The 27804-nt window shown below is 53.7% G+C and overlaps 2 protein-coding genes across 2 annotated transcripts in view; one reads left to right on the forward strand and one right to left on the reverse strand.

The window, feature by feature from the left end:
* Positions 1–27804, forward strand: part of NQO1 (NAD(P)H quinone dehydrogenase 1) — a 180277-nt gene that overhangs the window by 136078 nt on the left and 16395 nt on the right. The window lies entirely within an intron of this gene.
* WWP2 (WW domain containing E3 ubiquitin protein ligase 2) overlaps positions 1–27804 on the reverse strand; it is a 37838-nt gene that overhangs the window by 7977 nt on the left and 2057 nt on the right. Inside the window, 15 exon segments of the mRNA XM_081923298.1 lie at positions 460–548; positions 649–720; positions 899–977; positions 1327–1455; positions 1807–1888; positions 4272–4326; positions 6483–6657; positions 7958–8047; positions 10577–10769; positions 11815–11936; positions 16151–16247; positions 17323–17460; positions 23348–23469; positions 24032–24179; positions 26610–26673. Coding sequence (XP_081779424.1) covers positions 460–548; positions 649–720; positions 899–977; positions 1327–1455; positions 1807–1888; positions 4272–4326; positions 6483–6657; positions 7958–8047; positions 10577–10769; positions 11815–11936; positions 16151–16247; positions 17323–17460; positions 23348–23469; positions 24032–24179; positions 26610–26673 — 1655 coding nt within the window.

A 27804-nucleotide genomic window follows, 5' to 3' on the forward strand; every position in this document is an offset into this window, starting at 1 on the left:
CACAATCACTGCTCTCTCTTGGCTATCTCCCTCCTTTGGTGCAGAGAGCCCCCGCATCCTGTCCGTGGTTCTACCCTGTGGTAGAACAGCATGACGTAACCTACCATAGGGTAAAACCACTGGCAGGACACAGGGAGATGCGTCAGAAGCTCCTGCAGGGTGGGAGTGGCTGCCGTCTGGAGCTGAAGTGGCAGCCCGTCTGGAACACGCTGGACTCGAAGCTCTGCAGAGGAGGCCACCAGGAGGCCTCTCAAGTCTCAGGCTGCACAGCCAGCCAACCAGGGGACCCTCTCATGCTCTCTGCAGAAGGCCAGGCCCTGTTGATCCCACCCCAATGTCCTGAGTCACCTCCACGCTGCTGCTTCAGCAGTTTTCCCAGGGGGGGATAAATCCCGAAGGACCAGGGAGGGTGGAAATTTGAAGCTCCCACCCCCACCCCACTGTGCTGTGCCGACTCACCGGGCAATTCCACCGTAGTCCAAACCCTCCTCCCCACGCATGATGATGTACAGTCGACGCCGCAAATCGTAAGGCTTCATGTTCATGATCTGAGCAGAGAGAAGTGAGGTTGGCAGGCGCAGTGGGGAGAGGACAAGGGATGACCAGCCTCCCTTCCCCTTCCCTCCCTCTGACCCAGGCCTCAGTCACCTGCTGGAAGGAATCTTCGAAGAGTGTTTGCCGAGAGACACTGATCTTGACATGGCTGGGCAGCGCATTGGACTGTGAAGGAGATATAGGTTGTGAGAGGCCCAACGACCCACATTTGGTCCCTGCATCCTGCCTAGGTTTGGACATGCTCATCCCCACCCACCGCCCGCCACCGGGAGCCACAGATTTTCTGGGAATCTCGCAGTTTCTCCTCCTGCCCTGCTGGGAACATGGTGAATGAGCAACTCACGTGGCAAAGGAAGCGGAACTGGTGGAACTTCCAGCGAAAGCTTCGGTCGTATGCTCCGGGTGACCCACCTTGCTTACTCCTGCAACAGTAAACATGGCCTTAGTGGGGCCCTGGCCACATTCACATTTATTGGCTCTTGAGACTGACTGGTTTCCTTCTCTCCCACAGTTTAAGTTTGTGTGAACATTCCAGATTCCTTCCAAGAACACAGAGTGGATATTCTACAATATTCAACACTGTATCTGGAAGGTCCTAAAAGCTCCCACAATGCACTGCACCACCCCTCAAAGCCTGGCTGGCAAACAAGGCTCAGATGGTCAAAAATCCCTCCTCGCAAGGAATCCTCCATCTGGGAAGAAACCCACAGGCACCTGGAGGCTATGCTAGGCAGTGCCGAGAGGGCAGAGCGCCACGCCGGAGGGACTTACCCTGACTCAAACCCGGGACGGGGGTCTTTGAAGGTGGTAGTGCGGGTGTTGTGGTCCACAAAGTAACGCACCCGCTCGTTCGTATACTTCATCTCCCAGCCAGGTGGCAGCGCTGGCTCCTGGATCATCCTGAGCAGAGTAAGAAGTTCAGTGGCAACACACACCTTGGCCTGATCTCTTTCTCCTGCCCAGACCCACCAACTGCAGCTGGAGGCAGTGGCAGCTTCTGCTCCTGGCGGCCTCAACCCAGCTCACAAAGTGCTTCACCCATGCCCAGTAGGCTAGCCCCAGTTCAGCCTTGGGCAGGAGAAAGAGATGGGAATGATGCAACTCAGGCCCATCTGTGGGGCCTGGTGGACAGCTTGAGACCCCTTGCAGGCTTCCTATGCCTCTCTGCAGGCTGAAGAGACCTCACAGTTGCCCCAAGGCTACTAGACAGGAGTCCCGGAGTGCAAGCCAGCAAAAGGAAGCCAAGCCTACCCCTGGGTGCGGGGGTCCTCCCATTGTGTGGTGCGGGTGTTGTGGTTCACGTAGTAGATTCGCCTGTTGTCCTGTCTTTTTTCTGGAAGGAGAAGGAAAGAATGGAGAGGTAATGTTAGTTTCCCTCTCTCTGGCCAGGCTGGATTGGGGCCCAGCAGGGAAATCTAATGGGGAATCCAGAACCAGCAGACACACAGCAGCCAGGCTCAGATGGGATGAGCCTGACATGCCAGGGTCTTCCAACATGCTCCCTGTCACAGCAGAGAATAGTGCCTCCAAGTCTTGCATGGAAGAGGCCCAAGACACACCAGCCTCTTCCCACAGGGAATCCATCTTTCCCCCACCTGGCACCCCTCCAGCTGGAGGTACCCTGTACTCCACTGTCTAGGGCTGATGGGAGCTGGAGTCTCAAACATCTGGAAGGTCTCAGGTTGGGGACCACCTCTCCTCCTCCTCTAGGGGAACACAACTTGCATGCCAGTCAGCACCCCCTTGGCTCTGGCACAGCTCATCTCCCAGCCTCAGAGGCCTAGCTTAAGGCGCCCATTTCCCAGAGAGGGAGGTGGTGCTCATGAATGAGAGTCTGTGATAACCTCCTTCCTCTGCAAGCTCACAAGTAGGACAGCTTCTCTCTCCCCCTTCCCTGCTCACTCAAGCTCACCTCTACCCCACTACAATGCTTGATCATTCCCCCCATTTCAGCTCTGAAGCCCTTGATGTTTCTACCACAGCAAGCAACCTAACGCCAGGCCTGCAAAAGGTGGGGAGGGGCTCAGTGCACCCCCCCCTCCTGAACTTCCCCCAAACAGCTGGCCCTTCCTCTGACCTCTCAGCCCCAGCAGGGCTGTCCTGGAGACTCAGCGACTTGGGTAGGGAGCCTGGCCTGTGTGTGCAGGATCAGCCAAAGGCAAAGCAGATTTGTTGACTCCTAGGGAGAGAGTCTGCTCCCACCCCCATCACCACCCTGAGAGAGCAAGAAGAACCCACAGCCGTGGTAGCCTGTGCTCTTGAGGATCCAAACAGCAAGAAGGTGCATCACCACTGCCCCTTCCCTGCTTAACCCCAGGGCCGTCCTCTCTGTCTTTCCCTGCCCAGGATGAGGGGCAAAGGGTCACATAAAACCTTTCAGGTCCTCATGATGATCCGGCAGATGGCCAGCAGGTGTCTGGCTACAGGGAACTCTGTCAGCTGCGTCTGTTCATCCTCTTCAAACTCCCCTGACCACCACAAGGGCACTAGGTCTGCAAGACTGCCAAGAGCCAAACCCTGACATCTGTCTCTCTCTTAGACACCGGGACCCAGTTTCAGTGAGGCTGGATGCTCAGCCCTCTGTAGTAGTAGCAGCAGCAGCTGACAACCTCTCCTCTGTCTCCAGCCAAGGGAAGTTGCTGTTGATGCTCAGGCAAAGATCCCAGCAGCCCACAGTGGCATCGCTGGCCCAAGCCGCAATGATTTCTCTCGAGACTGTTTGCAAAGGGTCCCCCTGGTGAGAGCAGTCCCTTTCCAGGTATCCAAGAGCGTCTCTCCTCAAGTCCATCCAGTCCTGTTTCTCAGCTCCTGAATCCTTGCAGGCAGTCCCTGCCTCTCCTGGGGCTGCTCTTGCCAAGGTCCTGAGTCCCAAATTGGGTGGGGTGGAGAATTGACCGAACACACACTAAGTTTCAAAAAGGAGCTCTCAATTCCTGATGTTTGGACTTCCAGACCCCACTCCCCCAACCCACTGTACAGCCCAGTGGCCTCCCACAACATTTCTGCTAGGCCTTTTACAAGAGCACACACACAGTCCAGTGTCAGCAACACAGATCCCATCTGGCCCCTGCAGCCCCTCTGGGCTTCTTCTGAATTTTCTCACAAAGGTAGGGGGCAGGCGGGAAGAATGACTGTTGACACTCCTTGGTTTCGTTCTAATTGTCCCAGGGTCCAACAGGAGGCAGCATCCTCTCCCCATGCACACACACTTCCCTCCTTCCCCAGGGGTTAGGAGCAGATCAGTGAGCCCTGACTCCTTTGGCACATCTTAAGCTCCACAGTGGCTCTACATCCCAAGAATCACTTCTACCTGCTTCCCAAAGTGTCTCCACCATGGACAAGCTCTCTCCATCCCCTGTGCTGCCTAGCGTCACCTCCCCTTCTCCCCCAGGTGCAGCAGGGGCAAGGCAGGCTCCAAGGGGAGCCCAGCAGAAGCTCCCACCCCCCTCCAAATAAGAGAAAGAGAAACCAATGAAGCCAGGGTTGGAAACGCACCACCGGCAGCAGAAGCATTGCTGGACTTGGGAGACAGTTTTGCAAGAGATCAGGATTTGAACTCAGGCAGGTCTCGCTGGCCAAGTAACACAAACTCTTTGTGCCTGCCTGCCCTCAGCATTAAGGAAGAGAAGTCCACCCACCCCACCTACACCAAAGGCAGATGCAGTACAAGCAGCAGGAAGGGCAGCCCCAAGCCCAAGAAGCCAGGCAGTACTTACCCCAGCCAGGAGGAAGGGGGCCCAGCGGGTCATTGTCAGACGGGGCACCCGACGACTGGAGGGGGCAAAACAAACACCACGGGGGTTAGCAGAGAGAGTGCTGGAAGGCAGGATGGGGTCCAGCCGTTTTGCCCTCCACCCTGCCTTCTCTTCCCACCGCCCGCCAAGGTTGGCTAAAAAAACAACAGCACACACGTTGCAATCAACTGTGGGAACAGCAAATGCCTGAATGTGTGCGGCTTGGGGCAGAGGACAGGAGCGAAGGAGCTGCAAAAGCCCAGGTGGCAGGCAGGCAAGGGAGGGAGGCAAGAAAGCAGCTGCTGCTGCCCCTGTGCTGGCTGAGGCAACTGAGAGCCCCACCACAGTCCCACCTCCAACCTCCTCCAAGAACCACACACAACCGGGGGGGGGGGGGGAGGAATATTGCAGGCCTTTCCAATGAAATCATTCCCACAAGCCCTGTCCACGCCCAGAGCTTCCTGGCTGGGCCTGCGGGCTGCTTGCCTCCTCCTCCTCCTCCCTCTCCTCCCTCCCTGCCTGCCCTGCCTCCCTCACAGAGGACCGTGAAACCCAACGGCCGGGCGCGAGATGCTCACGGACTGAGGGAACATTCATGCCGCACAGACAGGCGTTTCCCCCACAGCCCCCCACAGGTCCAGGCCCCATACAAAGCACCTTTATCCAACTCCAGGCAGGCTGGGCCGGGGGACCCATTTCAAGCCTGCTGGGCAAGCTGGGGAGGGGGAGACAGTTCCTCAGCAGCGCACTGTTTAGATTAGGCCCCCTCCCTCATGCGTCTCTGGAGAAAGCCAGGCCAGACAGAACTCCTGGGACCTGGAGGCTCACGTCAAAAGACTTTTCGCTCAGAGTCCCATTCCTGTCACACCCCTCAAAAAGCTGGGGTCGCCTTCCTGGGAACAGCAACTCCATTATTGGCCAGCAAAGTCACTACAAGGCGAACAATGGTGCCCTCTGAAACCTTTCCACGTGGAGGGAGCGGCTCTGGTGTGGCAAAGAGCAGTTTTCTCCACACTGTAATGTGTGGTCGGCTGTGGGGTGGCTGTAGAGGCAGAGAATAAGCCATCGGCCCAACAGAAGGGAATAACAACAAGATGCAGGCCTCTATTTTGACCACCACGGTGCTGCCGGGGTCTTGTGCCTCCTGTGTTGTGGAGTGGGGATCAGGTTCCCAAGCCACGGAAGGCCAGCAGGCTCTCACCACAAGTCCTGACCCTGCAGTGCACCCAGACTGGGGTCCGCATCATATATTCTTGGAGAGTCCTGCCCATCACCATCTAATGCAAGAATGGCAGGAGGGGAGCCTGACTGACATCTTCCTTCAGGACAGCCAGCAGTACTGGCAATCATAAAAGGGAGCTTCACACCAGATCTGTTCACAGGACTAGGGAAACACAGTCTCCCCTTACCCCAATTCCCTGAATTTCAAGCAGACATTTCTAGTCGCTCATGCCTAAATGAAAACTGGCCACTTTCCACACTCCAAGCCACAGGCACCACATTCACAAGGCCTCCTTAAGGGTACATTAGACACAGAACAGTGGTGTTCTTACAGGGCCATTGGGCAGAGGGATTGTGCAGGGCCCCATGAGCTCAGGAGCTATGCCTGCTTCTGGCCTCACTAAGGGGCAGGGGGTCCTGTGAGTAGCAGCCAGGAGGGGAACCTCAGGGCCTTCTCTTTCAGTTTCATGTTGTTTTACTCTTGGCTGCTCCTTTCTCAATATATACTGTTTCATTGTCTTTTATTACTTGCTGTAAGCTGCCCTGGGATCTCTGTTACAGGGCTGCCTATGGGTAGTGACAATGAAACAAACAATATTAGTAATGGAATCAGGCTCTCAGAGCCCTCAAGGGAAGGCTCCAGAGCAAAACTAGACTGCGGCAGGGGCAGGACAGAGGCAGCCAGCAGGAAATGGCTACCAAAGCCACAAAAAGATGGGGCTATGGAAGGGGCCTGTCTGTAAGCTAACCAAGTCCCCTTGCAGCTCTTCCTCTGGATCTCTTCTGCTGTAGATACCAGCAGGTATTAGTAGGCATCTTTGATGCAGGCCCTCCTGGTACCCAGTTCTCCTGGGCTATTTCTCTGCAGCCTAGAGCACTGCTCTCGCAGCCTAGCAAAGGGACTGGTGGCTGTGGGAAGGCGGCAGAGCCGCTCTGTGCAGTTTGGTTGGCTGGGGCTGGGAACACCCTCACCTGGTAGAGAAATCTTTGGCTGAATTGCTGCATGGCTCCTTGAAGCTGGTTGCGCTGGCTCTGCCACTGCTCATAGTTGCGCACGTACTCGGCGGTGGGGCGCTGCCACGTGGTCGTGCGAGTGTTGTGGTCCACATAGTAGTACCTGCCACGGGGATCCACTCGTTTCTCCCAGCTGCAGGGGCGAAAGAAGAGCCTAATCTTTCTGTTTCTCTCTCTCTCTCTCTCTCTCTCTCTCTCTCTCTCTCTCTCTCTCTCTCTCTCTCTCACACACACACACACACACAAACACACATGTGGCAGATGAATCCTCTTCTATCATCATGGGAACTTCTTTTTGCCAAGGACTGTTTCTGGGCCAGAGGTGGCTTTTGGGGTTGGATGAAGAATTTCCCCTTCTTCAGGCACCCCAGATGTTCTTCCATAATTCTGCCAGTATCCAAGCAATTAACCCTCTTCAACCCACACACCCCTTTAGGGTAACAGATTTGGGAGGTGGAGTTTGGCCTTCTCTGGCCAGAGCTGCACTCCCCTTACAGGGTTAGGTTTGAAGGATATGGGGGGGGGAGGCATGTCCTGTTAAATCCAGCCCCGTCCTTAGAACCCCAAGCAATTTTCACAGCTTGAAGCCCCTTTCACCAGTGATGGCTAGAGTGCCAGCTTGATGCCCCTCTTGGAGAGAGAATGTGCTGTGCTCAGGTACCACATTGTTTGGCCATGTGCCCTTGAAGAAGACTCAGAAACTTTGACTAGTAAAGAACATGGCAACAGGGACCAGGTATATGGAAGACACCTGGCCAGTCTTAAAAGCATCTGCACTGGGCACAGCTCAAGGTGTTAGTTCTTACCTTCAAAGCCCTAAACAGCTTAGGGTCCTGTGCCCAGTGCAGATGCTTTTCCAAGCTCCCCCATCTTCTGAAGCAAAGTTGGTAGGTGAGGAAGGAAAGGGCCGTCCAAGCAGTTGAATGCTCTCCCCAAGGAGCCTTGCCTGCTAGACACTCTGCTCTCCTTCCAGTGCCAAGTGGACCTTTAAGCTGATTTAAATGTGTTCCAAAGCTGGTGTTTTGTAGGCGTGCTTTTCACGACTATTCCACTACTGCTATTTTAATTAATTAATGCTGTTATTTGCATTTTTTAAAGAGCAAGTAGCTCTAAAAGCCTTTGGACCAAAGAGCTAAATGTGCACTTTTGTAATGAAAACAATCAAGCAGGTTGTCCTTGTACCAGCTGTCTTTGCGAGCCCTGGGCAGCTGAACACTGAGCCTGCCGTAGAATTATGGCCTTGGAGATATACGGTATAAAGTGTGTGTGTGTGTGTGTGTGTGTTACCATATATATATGGTATCACATATGTCACATATCACATATGTTAGGTTCTTGTGAAGAGCATCTGCTTCCCACAGCACACCCAGCCACCCTCCTTGGAGTATCTCCAGACCAGATCCTGCAAAGCATGCTCATGTCAGAGCACCTACCCTGGCGGAAGAGGGCGCTCCCAGGTGGTGGTCTTTGTGTTGTGGTCCACGTAATACACTCTCCCATTTGGCAGCTCTCGTTGCTCCCACCTGAAGGACAGAGAGAAAGAGAGGAGGCACAGAGTGAGAAGGGGATGGAGGGCCCATTTTGTGAGCCAGGGCAACCCTTGTTGCTATTACTTATTTCTATCATTTTCCAGAGCATGAAGAACTTTGTGACTCTCACTTTGTCTATGACTCCAACAGCCCTGTCAAGTAGGCACAGTGGCTTACTCAAGCTGCCCTATGAGCAAAGGCACAGGACCCCCTCCTCTGCACCCACTGGCTCCAACTGTATAGCAATACTCCAGCCAGATCCAAGGGTGCTGTCAAGGTTTGGGGGCCCCCAACAACTTCTGCAGGACCTACAGCTTCCAAAAGGCATCAGCAGGCACACATAACAGCCCATCTTTGTTTTGCTTTGGCCAATCACAGCAAGATTAAGGAGCAATCCCTGATTGGGCAATGCTTTCACCAAGAACAGTCTGCTATTTAAACAACAACAACAACTCATAAGGGCTAGAAACTTTATTTTTTAAAAAAACAAAACAGGATATATGAGACCACATTACTGTGGAGATGCAGAATGCACCTCTTAAATATCCCCAACCAAACTCCAGAAGGCTCTGCAGAGGATCATAAATGGCCACCAATCTGCAAGAAGGAATGCCTTCCACTCCAGAGGGCAGGGCACTGCCATGCCATAAAGCCAAGGAAGGTGGCTGCCCAGGCAATAGGCTCGCCATCCTCCTGGGCTACCTCTGCTCTGAATGGAGACAAGGCTTGCTGGTAGCAAAACAGCAGTACTGAGCTCACCTTGCCGTCCAAGCGAGACGCCCTGCCTTACGTAAAGAACCACAGCCCGCGCCTGCTGCAAGGGAGCATAATGCACCTCTTTGTATGCACGAGACGAGGCGCGAACTGGTGTACACGCCGCCGTGTTAATGAGAGCCGCTGTCCCCGACGCAGGAGCAACGCTGATAGGAACCAGATGCAGGTTGGGGAGGGGCGGGGGGAGAGGAGGTGTCTGTTCTGCCGTCAGCCCAGAGGGAGAGGGAGTGAGCCAGAGAGCCTGTGTGTGACAGCAGAATGCCCCTTCCCCACAAGGATCCCAGCTTTGCACAGCAGCACCCCTTCTGGTCCTCCTCACTGAGGGCCATGTCGTGGGTCTCCCAGGAACATGAACACCCCACCCCCACCCCACATATGGAACAGTTTAGTCCCATGGCTTTCCACAGCCTCCTGCACTCCCCGCTCCAGCTGTATGTATGTGAGAGGCTTTTGTGCTTGCCACGTTGAGTGCAGATGTTAAGGGAGAGCAGCATAAAGGCAGCCTACAGCACCCCCGCCCCTCTGATGGGCTACCTCCCGGCAAGCCTGTTTATGCCCATGCAAATGGAGTGGCCTGAAGCAGGCGCCCAACGCAGCCAAGCAAAACACTGCCGGGCTGCCAACAGGAGGAGCTGGAAGCGGTCTGCATGCGCGCGCATTCACACCAGGGCTTGGAAGTGCCTGTGGACTTGCCCCACCAGAGGCCCTGAGATCCCTCAGCCACAGAAGCAGAGGAAACTTGGCTTGTACACAGCGCAGTCCCCACCCAACACCCACACAAGCTCCTCGCTATATAGCAGGGGACCGTCAGCACCAGGATCCTTAAAGTCTTGGCTGTAGGCTGTGGGATGCACCCTCCATTTCAGGAGCATCTCTGCATAAAGGCGTCAGGTGCCCCCCTTGCCTCCTGGACCTCAGGCACACCGCAGTACGTGAGCAGGAAGGGAGGAGAGCTCCAGCAGGAAGAAAGAGCCTTTTGAGACGCCCTGGACTTTTCCAGCTGTCTGCAAACAGGAAGTGGCTGCGGCCTGAAAACAGTAGCGCTCACACGCCCGGCATAAAGGCGCTCTGAGCTGCTGGCCCCCCAATTACCTGCAAGTGATGCAAACACACACATGAGACTCTGAACCAAGAGGCCAGAAGGAAAACAGATGGCTCCCTTCATCGGAAATGCAAGAGTCAGGAGGTGGTGTTTGGGCATCGGAAGGCTCAACAGAAATAGCCACATTGCAGGACCAGGAAGGATGGAAGGAAGGAGAACAGGTGCAGCTGAGGAGTCACAACTGTCAAGTTCACAACTTAATCATAACCCTAGTAATCCAGACTCTGCTCCCAGATCAGGCATCCTCAGAGCTGGACCTCAGTCACAGCCAGTCCCCTTCCTCCCTAAAACTCCAGGTCTTGCAAAAATACTGTAACATTCCTCTAAGGATGATAATACTTAGCATTCGTATTTCTTAAATGCAGAAGGAGATTCACAGACATGATCACAGTAATCACTGAAACTGTCTTGTGAGGTAGGCCTGGGGCCCCACCCTGCTTAGAAAGAGAGAACTTTGGAAGAGACAAGAGAGCAGGAGTTCCCGGAAGGATAAACTCTACTCCCAGCGAACAGCCTCTAATTCAAAACATACTTTTTAAAGGTTTCAACTCCCTGGTGACCCATCCCAACCTCCCCCTAGTTGGCTAAGGCTGCGGGCATTCATGACATGGCCAAGGTGCCCAAACAGAGAGCAGGACACCACTTACCCAGAGGGCAGCACCTCCAGAGTCTGTGCTGCTGGCTGAGAAGGCTGGGCCTCTGAGCTGGGGGCAGATTCCCCTGCCCTTGGAGAGTCATGAGCTGTGCCAGAGCTGGAGGTCGCACCTGACATAGCCTCAGGTGGCACAGCCTGTTCATCTTCAGGGACATCGAGGGTGGAACTGGCAGGTTCACCATTCACTGAAAGAGAGGGGAGCGATTATGGCAGAGTTGAGGGGATGCTGATGCCTCCTAAGAACATAGCAGGAGCCATCAGGCCAAGGGCCCATCTAGTCCAGCATCCTGTTCTCACAGTGGCCAACCAAATGCCTGTGGGAAGCCTGCAAGCAGGACCTGAGCAAAAGAGCACTCTGCCCTCCTGTGGTTTCCAGCTGCCTCTGACACTGAGGGCAGAACACAGCCATTTGGCCTAGTAGCCAACTGTAACCCTGCCCTGAATTTGTCTAATCCTCTTTTGAAGCCATCCAAGTTGGTGGCTACCACTGCCTACTGGGGAAGCAAATTCCATAGCTTAACTGCCTGCTGTGTGAAGAAGTCCTTCTTTCTGTCTGTTCTGAATATTCCACCATCCAACTTCATTAGGTAGCCTCATGTTCTTGTGTTGAGAGGGAGAAAAACCTTTCTCTATCCAATGTCTCCATGCCATGTGCAGATTTGTAAATTCCTTTTGAATCACCTTCTACTCATTTTGTCTCTAAACTAAGCAGCCCCAAATGCTGCAACCTTTCCTCACAGAGGAGTTCCTCCATCCCCTTGATCATTCTGGCTGCCCCTTTCCCAACGGTCTCTAGATCTACAATATCCTTTTGGAGGTGAAGCGTCCAGAAGTATACACAGCATTCCAAATGTGGTTGCATCATAGATTTTGATAACAGCATGGGCCGTTTTAGTATCAATTCCAGCTACCACGCACTGGGCCGACATCTTCATCAAGCTCTCCACTAGGACCCCAAAGTCTCATTCCTGGTCTGTCGCCACCACCCTGAAAAGGGCCCACAGTTTCCCCAATGGCAACCTCTGTATATAGAGCACAGACGGTCAAGTAAACCTGGGGAAGTGACATGGGGGAGCTAATCTTTCATCTACAGGTAGCACCTCAAAGTTACATTAATGCAGGTGGGAGAGCAATGCAGGTCCTCCACAAGTGAGGTGGCACACAGGGCTGGCCTTACAGCTTCAGAGGAGAGACCATCACCTCCTCCTTCTCCTCTCTCTCCACTCTCACCTGTGCCATTCACTGTGCCACTCTGGGTCTTGCCTGCTGGCTGCTGCTGGGCTCTGGGACTGGGGCTTTGCTCCCCGTTGGCCGTGCTCTGCCTGGCCCCTCCAGCCACATGTCTGTGTGCCCTGCAGAAGAAACAGTCGAGAGGTGAGGGGAGTGTCTCCTGAGTTTCCACAGATCATTATATTCCTTGTAGGCAGGAGGGTGGAAGGCTGATGGCTGGGCCTGTTCTCCATGACATTGCATACCTCATCCTGCACCAAAATAGCACAGATCAGTCATGCAAACTGAGTCCATGGACATGTAGTTGCAAGATCATGGCAATTGCGGTTACATAATAGTCACAACTGCAAGTGGAATGGAGGGAAGAGGGTAAGCAAACATTACAGGGACCTGACACCCCCCCCCCCAGGTTTTTGTGGTTTCATCAGGTTTCTGTCAACAGACATAAGGACTAGAAACAAGCCAGGAGGAAAACAGAAGACAAGAGGAGTTTGCGCTGGTTTGAGACATTCCACATCTCTGCACACAGCAGGAGTGTGTGGAAGTCATACTATGTTATCCTCACAACAAACCTGTGAGGTAGGTGAGGCTGAGAAAGAGAATGACTGGCCCAAGTTTGTAAGAATGTAAGAATGCTTACATTTCTAAGAATGTAAGTAGAACCCTGCTGGATGAGGTCAATGACCCGTCTAGTACAGCATCCTGTTCTAACAGCGACCAACCAGATGCCTCTTATGGGAAGACTGCAAGCTGGATCCAAGTACAACAGTCACACTCAGCCCACCTGCGATTCCCAGCAATTAGTATTCGGCGGAGGTGGGTCGTTCTGGGGGCTCCACGGCTGGATGGAATCTGAGCCTGGGCCTCTCCAATCCGAGCCTGACACCCTCTAGCTACTATAATACTACCTCCACCTCAGCTGGAAACTCTCCATGTGTCTGTTTTCATAGTGCTCTTATACAATGTTCAAAATGTGGAGAGCAAGTTTATTGGACCTGCGTTAAGCTTCCATGTACATGAATTTTCTTTTCCTTTTTAAAGAAATACATTAAGGGTTAGGAGAACAACGCAAAACCAGGACGAAATCCTGGACAGTTTCATATTAGTGCGCGCAGAGCGAGGTGGTAAGGTTTTTGGCACAGGACTTGCGCAGACATCACTAGGAATGGCTCGCCCACCCCACCCTCTGGGGATAAACAACCTCTGGACCTCCAGGGGTGTTTTTTAGAAACCCAAATTGCCCATTTCCGCTGTGTTGCGCAGGTCGTGTAGGCCCAAATTAGCCGTCCTGCCAAGGCTGTCTTCCTACGGGGCTCCTAACTTGGCATCGCCTTTTAATAGACGTGTGGAAATAAACCAGAGGAGGTCACATGGCAGAGCTCACGGGGAACAGCAGCTGCTTAAAATAGGAGCCTGGAAAAGGGGGCAGGCAGCACCAGTGGGAGGAACAGGCTGGGGACAGCAGGCGATGGGGCAGTTTCCCCATAAGTAGAGTGAATGTAGGGGGCAGGGAGCAGGGCTGATCCTGGGTAGAGAGGGGAGGCCCGACCTGTAATAGGCCCTAATCCCCACTTCCAACACGCATGCAGAGAAAGCTCCAGAGATTCTGGCCTGGAGTCCAGAGAGTCAGGCTGTTTCAAAGTCAAGGAGGCGAGATCAAAATAAGGCCCTGCAGCAGCTGGGTCAGGTCAAACAGGGCCCATCTAATCCAGCATCCTGTTCCCACAGTGCCCAACCAGAACCACAGGATCCCCAGGATATGCGGGCTGATCAAGACACTGTCTAAGCATCTCCCTCCTGCCGGTTTCTCTCCAAGTGCAGTGGGGGGGGGGGTAGGAGCAAAGGGCATGAGGGGGAAAGGAAACCAGCACCAAGCTGGCCTTGGTAGGAATGAGCAACCCCACTGGGAGAAGGACTCAGGGAAGCAAGGGGAAGGGGGCACAATGGGGAAGGCGACACCAAGGACAGCAGAGAGCAAGGAGAAGGTCTCCCTTCCCCCGCCCAAGGAGAAGCAGGACAAAGACAGTGGAGGAGGGGCAGCCCATGAGGGGACCCAGCAGTGAGAGCGCCCATCTCTGCTGTGCAAATGCAGGGAAGCACTTTGCAAACAGGCACGAGTGATCGATCCTGGTCACAGGGTGGTGTTGCCAGCCCTCCTCAGCCAGGGAAGTGCTAGGCAGTCAACACAAGGCTGAGAAATTCCTCTGATCTGTGCAAAAGGTGGTGGTGGTGGTGGTAGAACAGGAGAGAGGACCACCAGCCACAAGTGTTTGTTTCTGAAAACGGAGCCCAAGGTCCCCCCTCCCATCCCCTTTTCTCCTTTCTTTAGAAACTGTTTCCCAAGACACACAGATCTGGGGCGGGGGGGGGGGGACGACACACACTCACCCCAAACATGACACCTTGGAACCTCTCTGATCAGAGACAGCACGAAAATGAGAGAGCAGGCACCTTTGTTGTAGCCTGTTTGCGAATTGCCCTGAGATGTTCCTCGGCTGCTTATGGAAGCAAATCCCACTCTAATCCCACCCACACCAGTTTCACCCCAAAGCAGCCATCCAGTGCAGCTCACTAGGGAATTTGGCATCCCAGCATCAAAGTTTTCCTGCAAGGGCCCAATTTTGCAGAACAATTAAGAAACAAACAGGCCAGGGACAAAAACTAAACTCCTTGTTGCCTGCCTCTGACCAGCAATGTCAGTAGTAGTAATGATGATAGATAAATAAATAAATAAATAATCTTATTTCTCCTGGAAGTAGAGGCTTAACCCTTAGAGTGGGTCATGCAGCTAGCTGCCTGGAGAGACCAGGATGCAAATCAAGGTTGCTCCAGACGCTCTTGGCCCATCACTCAGCCATCCCTGCAAAGCGCCTTGTGATCCAAAGGTCAGCTTGAACTTTCCCTTTCAAGAGCTGCCTATTCCATGGGAGACTAAATAAGGCCTAGGAAGGCTCATGGCCCATTCATGTGTCCAACGGAGAAATCATGGGACAGACTGAGGTTTTCACTGCTCCAGAGAACTCATCCAGAATCTGTTCAGCACCCTGATTAGATCCAACAGCTGCACAGAGCCAGGACTGAAAGAATTTGCTGTTCCCCTCAGGGCATAAGGTTCTTTACACCGTTGCCCTTTTTAAAAAGAAGCAAGTCTCTAGACCTTATGGCATCAAGGAGAAGCCAAGAATGTTGTGAGTACTCTTGCCCTCCTATCCAGCTTGTCGGCTTCCCAGCGGGGCAGCTGGTTGGCCACTGTGGAACCCAGAATGCTGGACTAGGTGATCCACCAGCCAGGCTCTTCTGAGGATGTTCTTCTGAGCAGAACCACATGAAGGCTGCAGAAGATGCCTGTGTCTGTTTGGAAGGGCCGTTCCAGGAGCTTGGTGAGGGCCAAAAGTTCAACTCCCTGAAAGCTCTTCCCATCTGTAGAAGCCAATATGTTCTATTCAGGGGAATCAAACTTCTTTTGGTGGAGGATACGGGGGCTTCTGGGGGCCCTGCACAAACAGAGCCAGGAAGGCACAAGGAAGCAGCCAGAGGAAAAAGGAGACTGGGGAAGAGTCCTCCCTGGATATGGGGCTGAGTGCTGCAATGCAGGGAAGAATGGAACCTGGTGAAGGAAGCAGGTAGGCTGGCTGGCCACCCATCATCTCGGGAGAAGCAGTATGGTTCCCTTGCCAGTGGGGTGCTAAATTCAGCACCACAGCGGCAACAGTACACAAACACGACACAGCTGTGGCCAGAGAGTGGAAGGAAGGGCCAAGCAGAGCCCCCTTGGCAAGCCCCTTGCCCTGCTTTCTGGGCAGCTGCTCAGAGCAAGCATTTTTTGCCAGGGTCAGCAGGCTCTGATTAGAAGGAGAAGGAGAACTATCAGTCTCCAGGGGACTATTCTCTAAAGCCAAAGTACCCCTCAATGATTGCCTGCACTTTCCACACACCAGATAATGGGTGGTGCTAGAGCAAGAGAGCAAGGGTACCAATTGTAGCCCACTACCAACCGTGTCCTGGAGCTGCAATTCCCCTGCTACCAAATGCTCCTCTTGCCACAGAGGGATGCAGTAGCCCTTATCTGGTCTTCCCAACTCTGACCCACATGCACATGGCCCAGCCTGACTCCTCAAAAAAGGCAGTTCCCAGTCTCCCCCTGCCCACCCAGGCCTTTCTAGCCTTTCTAGCCTCTTTCCTGCCTCTCTCCTGGCTTACCTCCCAATCTCCCTGTCCTCTTCTTTGTCTCTTTCCATCATGGCTTACCCTGCCCTGTGTGCTGACCATCAGAGGCTCCAGAGTGGCCACCTGCAGCCATCCAAAATGCCACGGCAGAGCAGAGGGGAACCCTTACCTGGACCTGCCGCCAAAGCAGTTGGTGCTGGGGGCCTGGTGCCTGCTCTCTGGGGATGAGGCCAGACCACAGGGATCCCTCCCGGCTGCCTGGGACCCTGAAGGAACAAGGAAGCAAAGAACTGGTCAGAATAGGACCCTGGCAGGCAGGCCAAAAGCCAAGCCCTGGCAACAGCCAGTCAGCTGTGGGGAAAGGGGAGGGATGGCTGGACAAGGATGGAGGCAGCTGCTTGTTCTAAGCCTGCCTTTGTATATATACAAGCAGCTGTAACCTGGAGCTGAGGTGGAGGGGAGGGGTGCAAACGATAGCAAATGATACAGGTTATTGTGACACTTGAAACATGGGAGTCCTCATAGAATCATAAAGATGGATGATCCCGGGGGCCACTGGATAGCTGAGCTCTCCTGCCACCTCTGAAGATTCAGGAGCTATAGCAGAGGCTGGTGGGCAACATCCACAACACAGCTTTGCCCATGTGGACCTCCTCCATCTGCCAGTGGTGTTGTGGCATCTTTGGGTTTAATCTCTCAACTTCTCTCTCATCCCATCAAATGCAGTTCCTCTCACTTTCAGGAAAGGCTAGGATGGGTGAGAAGGAGCCCTGGGTCCCTTGGGGGGGCAGCAGAAATGGCTAGGATGGGTGAGGAGGAGCCCTGGGTCCCTTGGGGGGGGCAGCAGGAAAAGACAGACCAGCACCTTGGGAAGGAAGAGAGGTGGCCTCCCCAGGATGGGAGGACCTGATTAACATTTTGCATGCCTGCCAGGTGAGGTTCACTTCCCTGGACACAAGAGCTCCTCGCCATTCTGCTCAGGACAACTCAGGCACTAAAGGTCTGAAGAGCAACATTTGCTGTGGGGCTCAGTTCAGAGTCTGGCCCCAGCCTCAGAACCTCCTCCCATTCTCTAAGCTGGGCTCAAGGACCTGAGATGCTGCTGTAAATACTGCCTCTGCACAGCTACAGAGTGATTCCCCTTTCCTGCCACCAGACCACACATAGCTGGGAGTAGAGTACAGGGGCGGTTTGGCTCAGACCCGCCCACCCCCCACCCCCGGCTTGAACCCGTCTGCCTCAGCTCCTGTCTTTCATAGGACATACCTCCATCAAAGGCCCCGCTGGCTGCCCAGGACCCTAGTGGCAGGCGGCTCCCCCACCGCACCCTGCCACACTCACCCTCCGTCACGACGGTGCCGTTAGGCAAGCTTCCCACATCAACACTGGGCCCATCCAGGAAAATGGTCAGCTCCCCACCAGAGACAAGGCAGCCTTTGTTCTCCATCTGCAGGTTCAAGGTCAGCTGCTTGTTTTCCGCTGTGAGGTACAGAGAGTGACAAGAGGGGGGAAAGCCATTACACCGGGAGAGTGGCCCTGGTGGACACAGGCCCATAAGTGGGGGCAGTCGGGCAGCCTCGTTCCCTAGACCTCCCTAGACCTCCAGCCCTAGCTAGCCTCACCCCCAACACTTTAATCACACCATTCCTCCAGTGGCAGAGTTGGAGTTTAGCCCCTCAGCAGGGAACTGTAATATTGGGGGTTGGGGAGGGCAGGAGTGTATGCTGAGTGCCTTGCTCCCCACCCCGGATGACAGAACCATCTCTGTAGCCAGGGAGCAGCGCAGGGAACTCTCCTCTGTGACATTAAAGGCTTTCCAATGTGAGGGAGCTGAACCTATATCGCTGCTCTGCCCAGAAGATGCTCAGCAGAACAGTCAGGCTCAGGGCCCACTTCAGGCCCAACACCTTTCCTGCTGCTGCAGCTGCGCTTACTCCCCAGAACATTTCTTAGGCCCAAATCTGCCCTCAGAGCCTCAGTCTCCTCATGCTGGCTGAAAAGGAAGGTGATGAGCACAAATGCCCCGAGAGGAGGCTGGCATCAAGGTGACCTGGGCCCCTCCTCCTCCCCAGCACCCAGGGCAGGAAGACAAAGAGCAACTGATGTTCGGCCCCTGGAGAGAGAGGGCCAGGCGCCTTGGGCAGGCCCCCAAAGTTCACACCTGAGCTGCCTGGGGGCCTCCCTTTCACCAGCTGCACACGGGGCTCCAGCCTCTCTGTCCACAGTGGTGGCGGCGGCAGCTCCTGGTGTGTGAAGTGCAGCGCAGCAGAGTCAGGGAGGGGGAGGTTTTGAGCCAGAGGAACAGGAGGGTTTGGCCTTCCATCTCCCCTTGGGAAGACCCACAAGGAGCCAGGCCCAGCCAAGGGGCCACCAGCATGCCTTTGGTGATGCAGGGAGCCTGTCCTGGCCCCTTTCTCTCCCCGCTGCCCCACCTTGGCAGCCCTCTGCTCCTGCTGCAGGCTGCACAGAGCCCTTTTGTCCCCTGGCAAAGACAAGGTGCCTGTGTCTCCAGGCAGGGCAGCGAACACCACTTTCCCCTCCCTCTGCTTTCTTTAAGAAAATAAACACGCCCGGGCCCCTCCACCACGGCCCATGCACACATAAAGGGACCTTGCTGTTGCAGCAGCCGAGGGTCCCTCTGCGGCTGCACACAAAGCCAGCTTGTGTGTAGGGGGGACAGGCTGTTATCATTTGGGGGAAGGGGCTGCCCCAGCCTTACATAAGGCCTCCTCAGTTCACTACCTCCGCTGCACCGCTTGGAGCCTCAGCGCTCCTGTTTGGCAGGGAATTCCTAGCCAGGACATGAGAAGGACCTGCGCTTTCCAGCAGTCAGGCCAGTAGGAGCAGGAGCAAGGAAGGGAAGGAAAAAGGAAGGAAGTTCCAGCTGCTGGTCAGGCTCCCCAGTGCCCCAGGGTGGACATGCCTGGAGCAATGTGAACAAGACAGCAAAGAGGAAGGCAGCCCAAGGCTTAACATGGATGAGAAGCGATGCCGAGGGGAAAGGAAGGAGAGAGCTCCGCCTCCACCTTCTGGGCACCAGGAGCAGGGAGCCCTCAGGGAACAGAAGGAGCCTGTATTTGTGATGTTTAATATGTTCTATCATGTTCTAATTGCTTATTGTTTGTAAGCCACTTTGGGAATCATTTGAATGAAAAGTAGCATAGAAATATAATAAATCAAATCAAGATGATGGCCAATCGAATGAAGGCCAAAGGCTCTCTGGCCAAGGCAATCCTTGTCAGTTTGCACAGGCTTGGGGTATAAGAGCTTTCCCAGCAAAAGCAAGGGGTGCGATCCCAGAGTTCCTGCCTCTTTTTCCTAGAAAGGAAGAAGGGGAGGCCCCTTTTTTCTCTGGCAGGGCCTTTCAGCCAGTGGCTCCCTACAGTATAGCAGTCGCCAAGGGAAAAGCACCACTCTAACCAATGAGGGGAGCGCTTCTCTGGTTGGGTGCACAGGAACACATAGGGAGAAATAGGGTCAGAGAAAGCTGTCTGATGAGGGAAAGAGGGCAGAGAAAGTTGGTTTGTGGAGTTCAGGATTGTCTATACTGATTGGCCATGGTTCTCTAGGGTGTTGTAGACACCAGGGACCTTCCATATGCCCCTACTGGGTACAAATCCACCAAGCAGTAGCTTCATTTAGCCTACATGCTAGCAGTCTGTCAACGAGAATAGAAGGTTGGGAGGGAGTTCTGGTAGGGAAGGGGAAAGAGCCCTCCAGGCTAGTCAAGGACACTCGAGGGTTTAAAGAGGACAATCGCTGAGATGCAAGGCACCTTTCTGGAAGAAGCCTTGTACACCCAGCAGAACAAGCTTTGCCAGCTGGCTTGCAAGGAAAGGCGCTACTATTAGAGGGATAGCCAGAGGAAGGGGCAAAGCAGGACGTGGGACCCCAAAACATGGTTGCCCACACAACTCTTTCCCAGCATCAGCCTGGCCACAGTTCAGTGAAGCCGTCTTTGAGGTTGGCTTTCCAACGAGGAGCCCATCCATCCATCCATCCATCCATCCTTACAACTTCCTCCTTGGATCCTGCTACCACTTTGTGTGGAGCAGAAATCAGGGCTGGCTTCCTTCTGAATGACTTCTTTGTGGCTGCAGCTCCAGCATCCCTGCCTGGGGCCAGGCAGAATGAGAAGCAAAGTCACAAACCTTTGCAGGAGCTGTAAAAGCATTGGGGGGGGGGAGAGAAGGGGGCTCCCTAAACAAGAACCTCTTGATGCAACCTGAGAACAAGGGTGATGATTGTAGGGGCGGGGGGGGGGGGGAAGGTGTTGTTTGCACACTGCAGCCCGAAAGGCTCCAGGCCCCTTGTTTTCACACTCAATTGGTGCAGCCACATGAGGATTTGTTTTTACACACAGAGAGAGATTTCTTCTGAGCCATACCCCCTGCTCTGGGTCCGGCCTTGATTCAGATGCTGGCTGCTTCAAGAGCCTTGGCGGAAGGCCCCATTCCCTGCCTGGCTGGCAGGCGAGAGGACATACGAAGGAAGCTGCTGCACTCACACAGTAAAAATGGGATCAGCCTCCAGGTTGGGGGGGTTTGTAAACCTGTGCCCAGAACAGGCTTGAGAACAAAGCGTCCCTTGCGGGTGGGTGGGAATCTGGAGCTGCAATCGATGCATCCGATGAGGGACTTGGGAGCTGCTGCAGCCAAGGCAGTAGCCGGCTGGCTCTTATTGAACTAATTTGCACCCCACCCTCCATCTCCCCAAACAGCCTCTCTTACTGGAGCACTGCTGGGGCTGCCTGGCCAAAACGTTGGTTCTGGCAGAGCGCTTCTGCAGCAGATGTCCAAGGAGCACAGCTAGGCTGGGAAGAAATCCCCACCCCACCACTGCCATTCTGGTGCAGCAAACAGAGCCCACCCGTGGGCCAAGGACAGAAGATGCTCAAGGAACATGCAGGGATCTTCAGGACACACAAAGGCTGCTGACCCAGCTGGAGATCCCAAGAAAACTTCAGATGTGCCCATCCATCTGCTCCAGGAGGCCTAAAGGCAGCTGGCAAAGTGCCAGGAAGGAACTGTGACTTCCTCCTCTCCCAGTGCAGCCCAGCAAGGCCAGTTCAAATCATTCTTCAGCCCTGAGGCTCACTGGGCAGCCTCAGGTAGGCCTCTCACCAAGGCTACTTTGCAGGGAGGAAGCCTCCACTCTCAGCTCCTCAGAAGAAGAGAGGCCACATATGCCACCAGTCCTCAGCGCCTGAGAGATGAGCCACATGAGTTTCCCGTCTTGTGCCTTCAAGACTGTATCCACCCCCAGCCAGAGCATCACAGAGAAAGGCATTTGGATCCGAGATGCCTGTTGGTAGAATCAGGTGGCCATTGTAGGTGGTTTTGCAGAGGTCTCAGGGTATTGCTTTCTCATTAGCTGTGCATTGCTTATCCTGAAATGGGTGCAGAGCCCTAGCAATGAGGCAGGATAGAAATTAAACCAATAAGACCCGCCCCCCCCCCCGCCCTCACAAGGGCTGCCCTTTCTCTCCTGCCCAGCACAGAGAGAAAGTGAGGGTGTAGTCTTTGGGTGCTTGCTCAATGGAAGGCTGATGGGGAGCAGACACCCACACCCATGGCAAGGAGAAGTGAGAGTGGCCATTCTCAGTGCCAGCTGTGAATCTGCTCTACCTGGAGTCACTTCCTCTCCTCAAAAAAGATATGGTAGAGTTGGAAAAGGCAAAACAATCAAAGGGATGGAGCAACAGCCCTATGGGGAAAAGTTACAACGTTTGGGACTTTTTGGTTTAGAGAAAAGGCAAGAAAGGGATGGTAGAAGAATATGGAGTTATGCATGGCATGGAGAAAGTGGACAGAGAAGTCCCTCTTTCATAGCACTTGAAATTGAGCACACCTAATGAAGCGGAATGAAGATTCAGGACAGAAAAAGACACTACTCCTTTGCACAGCACATCTTTATGGAACTCACTCCCACAAGAGGCAGTGATGGCCAACAACTCAGGTGGCTTTAAAAGAGAGTTACACAAATTCATGAGGGACAAGGCTATCAACAGCTCTTAGCCATAATGACTATGTTCTGCCTTCACCATCAGAGGCAGTAACTTCTGAATATCAGCTGCTGGAAACCACAAGAGAGGAGAGTGCTCTTTTGCTCAGCTTTCCCACAGGCATCTGGTCACCCACTGCGAGAACAGGATGCTGGACTAGATGGGCCACTGGCCTGATCCTGCAGAGCCTTTCCTATGTTCTTATGCAATTCATACAGGAAAACAACCACAGCAAGCAGCCCTTGCCTCAGAGCCACAGGGAGAAAGAAAGCCTGGTCTTCTGACACTCACCGGCAGTGGCTGTGCTGTCGCTTTAAGAAGCCTCCCCTCGCAGCCAGTGCCAGGGAAAATTCCATCCTTTTTGGTACCGAGCGGAGCCTTTTCCATTTGCCGCCCAAAACTACGCCTTGCCTCATGAAAGGAGCATTGTGTCCGGCACACAAGGAGGAAGAGGAGCAGCTCAGGTGGGTGAGGAGAGGGCGGGAGGGCGACTCAGGCCCGCCAGGCAGGATCTCAAACACTCGCCCTCCAACCACACCACAAGGCCCCAAAAGGGCAGCCCCAATGTTAACCCCCCCCCCCCCGCGCACACAAAAGCCACTTCCAGCAACCATGAAGCCCTTGCCACCTTTTGCTCTGAGGCACCAGTGCGGCAAGGAGCTCTGACACAGCAAGGGAAGGTGCAGGTAAGCCTTCGCTCATTTTCTTGACCCAGAGCAGGGGGTCTCTCTCCACTCACCTCCAGTCAAAGCCTGCTCACCAAGGCCCAGACATCGCAAAGCTAGTGGACCAGGCCATAAGGCCTAAGCCCAGGGAGAAGAGACTGCCCCAGAAAAGTAGCGGGCTGTTGCTCTGACATTGCCCCCACCTCCATCTGCTATCTCCAGGCCCCGCACCTCTCAATACGAGGTCTGTATTCTGTGAGGCGGGGGCCATGGTGGGGGCAGGGGAGCAGTTTGGGCTGAAGGAGACGGAGAGAGCCTTTCCCTGCCGGGAGCCCCCTGAATAGAGGCCTTTATGTAGCAGCAGCAGCAGCAGCAGCGGCTGCCGCCACGGGCCACTCCAGCAACCACAAATGGCAGCAGACAGCCAAGGGCCTCGTGTTGCTGGGCGGGCTGCTCTGCTTTCCTGGCTGGTGAAGTGGTGGCCTCCATCAGACACACCAGCAGCAGCAGCCCTGTGCGCCTGACAGGCCTCCCAGCCGCTCACAATGAGGCCTTGTCTTCTGCCAAGGCCAGAGCATTTCCACCACCAGGTATGCCTTATTTCCCCCTGCCAGAGGACGCAGAAAACCTGGTGATGCCCAAACAGGAGGACAGGCCAGTGGAGGGAGCTGTGGAGAGTCTCTGCCATGGGACATACCTTTCCCTTTGCTCTGCTTCAGTGCACTGGGGAGACTGATGGAGGCTGTGCCCAGCAACTCATTCCGCAGGGTGTGGTAGCTCCAGAGTTTCACGTCAAGGTGGCTTTGTGAGGTGACATTCCTGCAGCGGGGTTGGGGGAGGAAGAGGATGCAAAAGAAGACAGGTTGGTGAGGCGGAGGGATCAAGTTTGCCTTGTGCCAAGCATGAGGGATGTTCAGTAAAAGTCAATTTGGGGACAAAACTAAACGTTAAAAGGTGAAAGGGGGGCTCTGCCGAAATAAATGAAAAGAATGTGAGTGCTCTCGACCCATCATTAGGCTTCCCAAACATAAGAAGAGCAAACTAGGTCATCCCAGGCCCCAGTGAGAGGCCTTCCAAGGACCAGTCATTTTGGCAAACAGGCTATAGATGACAAGTCAGGGGGAGCCAAGGGCCTTCCCTTGTTTGGAAACACAGCTGATAACATGCAGATGCGTCCCTTGCAAGGGCTCCTGCTTCACCATGGAAAGAGCAGCTGCCGCAGCCACAGAGCCTAAGGCCCATCCCACCACTTTTGCTCCTACACAGCTGCTAGCCTGGGCAAGCCCTTGGGGCCAGAGCAGGCCCACCTGGGCAAAGCCAGTGCCTGCCTCAGCTCTGTTTCACACACACACCCCAATTCCCTAGAGCCCCAAATTCTTACAGCACAAGATTCTCGTTCCAGAGCAGCTCTGAGCTCCCGATCCGCTTTGCTGTCTTCTTGGTCTCGCTGGTGAGCCCATCCGCCGTCACCTCCACGAAGCAGGTAATCCGAGCCTGGCGCCCCTGTGCCTTGGGCTTTGCTGACACCACTGGAGGGAGGAAGTGGAGGAAGTTCAATAGCTGCTCCTTGGCTGGAGTGGTGGGTGGTGCCTGCCCCAGGCTAGCCTGGTAGGGATTTTGGGGTAGCCAGATCTACTTGCATGCCAGGGAGAGTGACAATGACACCCAACTGTGCCCTTTTAACCCCTCCCCTTTACACAGGAGGCTCCATTGCTGGTTCCACCCTTTATGCAAGCACAAAATTGCCAAAGGAACAAGCAGGGCAAAGGGCCTATCTATGGCCTACACTGAAACCTCACTTGAAAATAGATGAAGAGCCCTGGATTCCCGCAAAGAACCCTGGGAAGCAAACCTGCTGGCCCGTAGGGTGATAGAAGTCCCTTCCCATCCAAACAAAGGCTAGAATACAGGCAGCTCAATGTGGTGCCCTCCAGATATTGCTGGACTCCAACTCCCATCATGCCTGACCACTGGCTATGGTGGCTGCTGGGGGTGACCGGAGCTGGAGCCAAACAGCACCACTTTGGCTACCGCTGGTTCAAACAGCCACTCTCCTCCCCTCCCCACCTTGGGAGCTTGCACTGGACAAGGAGGCGAGAGTGCCCCCTTGGCATTCCAGAGGGTCTCTTACTTGAGACCCAGAGTCTAGCCCTAGCTGGAGAGTGCCAAGGCTGATGAGTGCCGACTACAGACCCAGGGGCTGACATTTCAGCCACGAGAGGAAGGCAGGGCAGCTGCAGCCTGTGCAGAAATGCTCCTGCAACTGCCAGTGTTGGGAGCCCCCTGGTGGCACAGTGTGTGCAGCTGGCCGGACCGAACAGCCGCAAGAGGCTGCCGTCTGGCCCCATCATACGCTCCCCCCTGCAGCTGCTTGAGGTGCAACCAAAGCATTCATGTTGGGGGGGGGCGGGGGGCACCAGCTAGCCAGAAAAACAAGTCTGGGGTGGGGGGGAAGAAAGGGGAGAGTTGCCTCTCAGCCTTATGAGCAATGACCCAATGGCACACTGCTGTCACAACAGGCCAGAGGACAAGAGAAAAACTTGTGGGTCTCACTTTTAAGAATGGAGGGCAATGTGAAGAGTTAAACACTCACATATCAGTAGAGTTGGGAGATACCCTTGCCTGAAACCCTGGAGAGCTGCTGCCACTCAGTGTGGACAATATTAATCTATATGGACTCAGTATAAAGCAACTTCCAGCCTTCCTCCTTGTAGAATGAATTTAAGCAGTTGTAGTTAGTTGAGTTCCTGCAGTATGATGGGATGGCCCTGCAGTGGTGGCTCTCAGGGTGTGGAAGGACCCGGTAAGTAACCCTACCACAGCCATGCCTCTCTGACCTGGATCCAAAGTTTGCAGGATCAGCAAGTAAAAGTCCATTGCTGTTATGACTAGATGGTAGGGAAGCTGTTTCTCTTCCCACACCCACCCTTGAATGTAAATGAATGTGTGTGTGTACACACACATACAAACAAATACTGATGGGAGAACCCATTTGTTCCACACCCTGAACTGACAGTAGTTAGGAGTGGGGACTGCTAAAGTTCAGGCCATCTTGGCAAGCTGTAGGGAAAAGATCAGAAGGTCACACAGTCATCTTGTCGGCAAGGGTTTTCTAGCAGGCAAGGAAATTCTGGGTCATGCTAAAAAAAGAAGAAGTCATCCCTACGTTGGGGACAGCACAAGTGGGAATGACTGGGAATAACTGAAAGACCACAGCAAACAAATCGAGGAATTATCATGGGACCACCCAAATGCTGGCTTCAATGCTTTCATGTTAAATGGAGCTCTTCTTCACTGGCAGCTGCTTAAAATAAAAGCAGTGTAAAGGGGGTGGAATCTGTTGCCCTTCAGATGACAACTCCCACCATCCCTGACTACTGACCACACTGGCTGGTGCTGAGGGAAATGAGAACCCAACAACCTCTGAAGGGCCACAAGTTACCCATCTCAATGTAAACTAGTCTCCTCTTCATTTTAGAGAATATTTAGCACCTCATGGAATACATGAAATGTTCTCATCCAGACTGCTCTGCTCCCTACTGTTTTTTTTAAAGCTTTTGCTCAGCATAATTATTTGTGAGTCCGAATAGCACCCATAAAGCAATATAAATGTTCTATAAGCTTCCTAATATTCTGATCTGAACTTGGCTGATAACCAGTCAGTATCTGTAATGGATCTGAAATTGTTTTTTAACATGTGTGATTGTTTCTATATGTGTTCTTTAATGTGTTATGAAATTCCTTTAAGATGCTTCATGGAAAGAGATTTGTAAATTAACTGAACACAACCCCACGGCGCAGCTACGCTTACACAAAAAATCCTTGCAGCTGATGGGAATTTCACAGGTGAACCAAGGAGAAAGGACATCCAGAGCCGACAGAGGGGCAGACCAGAAACAACCGATACCTCCTTATTATTGCCAAACTCCAGAGAGTTGCTCCTGGACAAGAGGACTCACCTTTCACAGTAAGTGGAGATTTCTCTCCAGGCAACCCCACAGAAGCCATTTCATCGCTGGATGCCTACGAAAGCAAGAGAGCAATAGGTGACACATTGTCTGAAAAGTTGGGGTGAGTCTCCTCCAAGTTCCGGTACTGGACACAGAGCTGGGAGCATCAGCACTAGGGAATGGGAGGAAACCTGGTTTATGGGCTCCATCTTCCATCAGCCACAGACATGGGCGTAGCCAGGGTTTTTGTTAGGGGGGCAGGCTTTTGTTAGGGGGGACAGAACCTCAGATTTGTATTGATTTGTATTGCTTGGGGGGCAGTTGCCCCCCCACCCCTCCTTGGCTATGCCCATGGCCACAGCTAGCATGGCCTGATGGAGTGAGATGCTAGGAGTTTGGCTACTTCCTGCTGCTTCTCTGAGTTTGCCCCTTTGGCTCAGGACAGGAAATACCTTGCTCTCACCAACCATACAGATAACTGCACCCTCCAAACTTAGAACTTTTCCAGTTGTTGAGTTCTGAATTCTGGAACAGATAGAGCTCCTTGAAGAGAACCATCAAAAGCCCCAATCCAGCAACAGTTCCAGAAAAACCAGGCCCCAGGGGGTAGAGTGGGAAATTCCCCTCACTGAGTAAGACAGCAAAGACAGAAGGAAGAAGAGAGCTTCAGAGCACAGACACAAAGAGGAAGTGGGTGCAGAACAGCTCAGTTAAGGACTGCTAGCATTTGTTTGCACACAGCAAGCTCTGATGAAGAGGAGCAGCAGCAGCCCTACGGGAGCTTTTCATTCAGTAAAGAGGAGGAACTTCATGCTTGAGCTTCTGGATCATAAAAAGTTTTGTATTTTAAGTCTCTGAATGACAAGTGGGCAGGTAAGGTTAGAAGAAGAAGCAGGAACACCCCCTCCTGAATGAGTTTCCTCGCTCACTTTCTATCCCCCACAGAAGAGTGAGTTTGTCGATTTGCACTAGCTACAGATCTCCAAGAGCAGGAAGACAGAGTTAGTTCACAACAGAGTGTGAGTCTAGCAACCGCGCAAGCTGCTCAGGAGGAACCAAACCAAGTCAGCTAATCATTAACACATTCAATCATTGCATATTTATTACTCTCCTTCAAACCCAGTACTCTGTGAAGGTGATAGGTGACACACATACCAATTCACTTCATTCCCTCCATGGTCTCAGATGCATTGAGAATGAGCCA

This window comes from Podarcis melisellensis, assembly GCF_964234715.1.
Source record: "Podarcis melisellensis genome assembly, chromosome: 8".
NCBI classification, from domain to species: Eukaryota; Metazoa; Chordata; class Lepidosauria; order Squamata; family Lacertidae; genus Podarcis; species Podarcis melisellensis.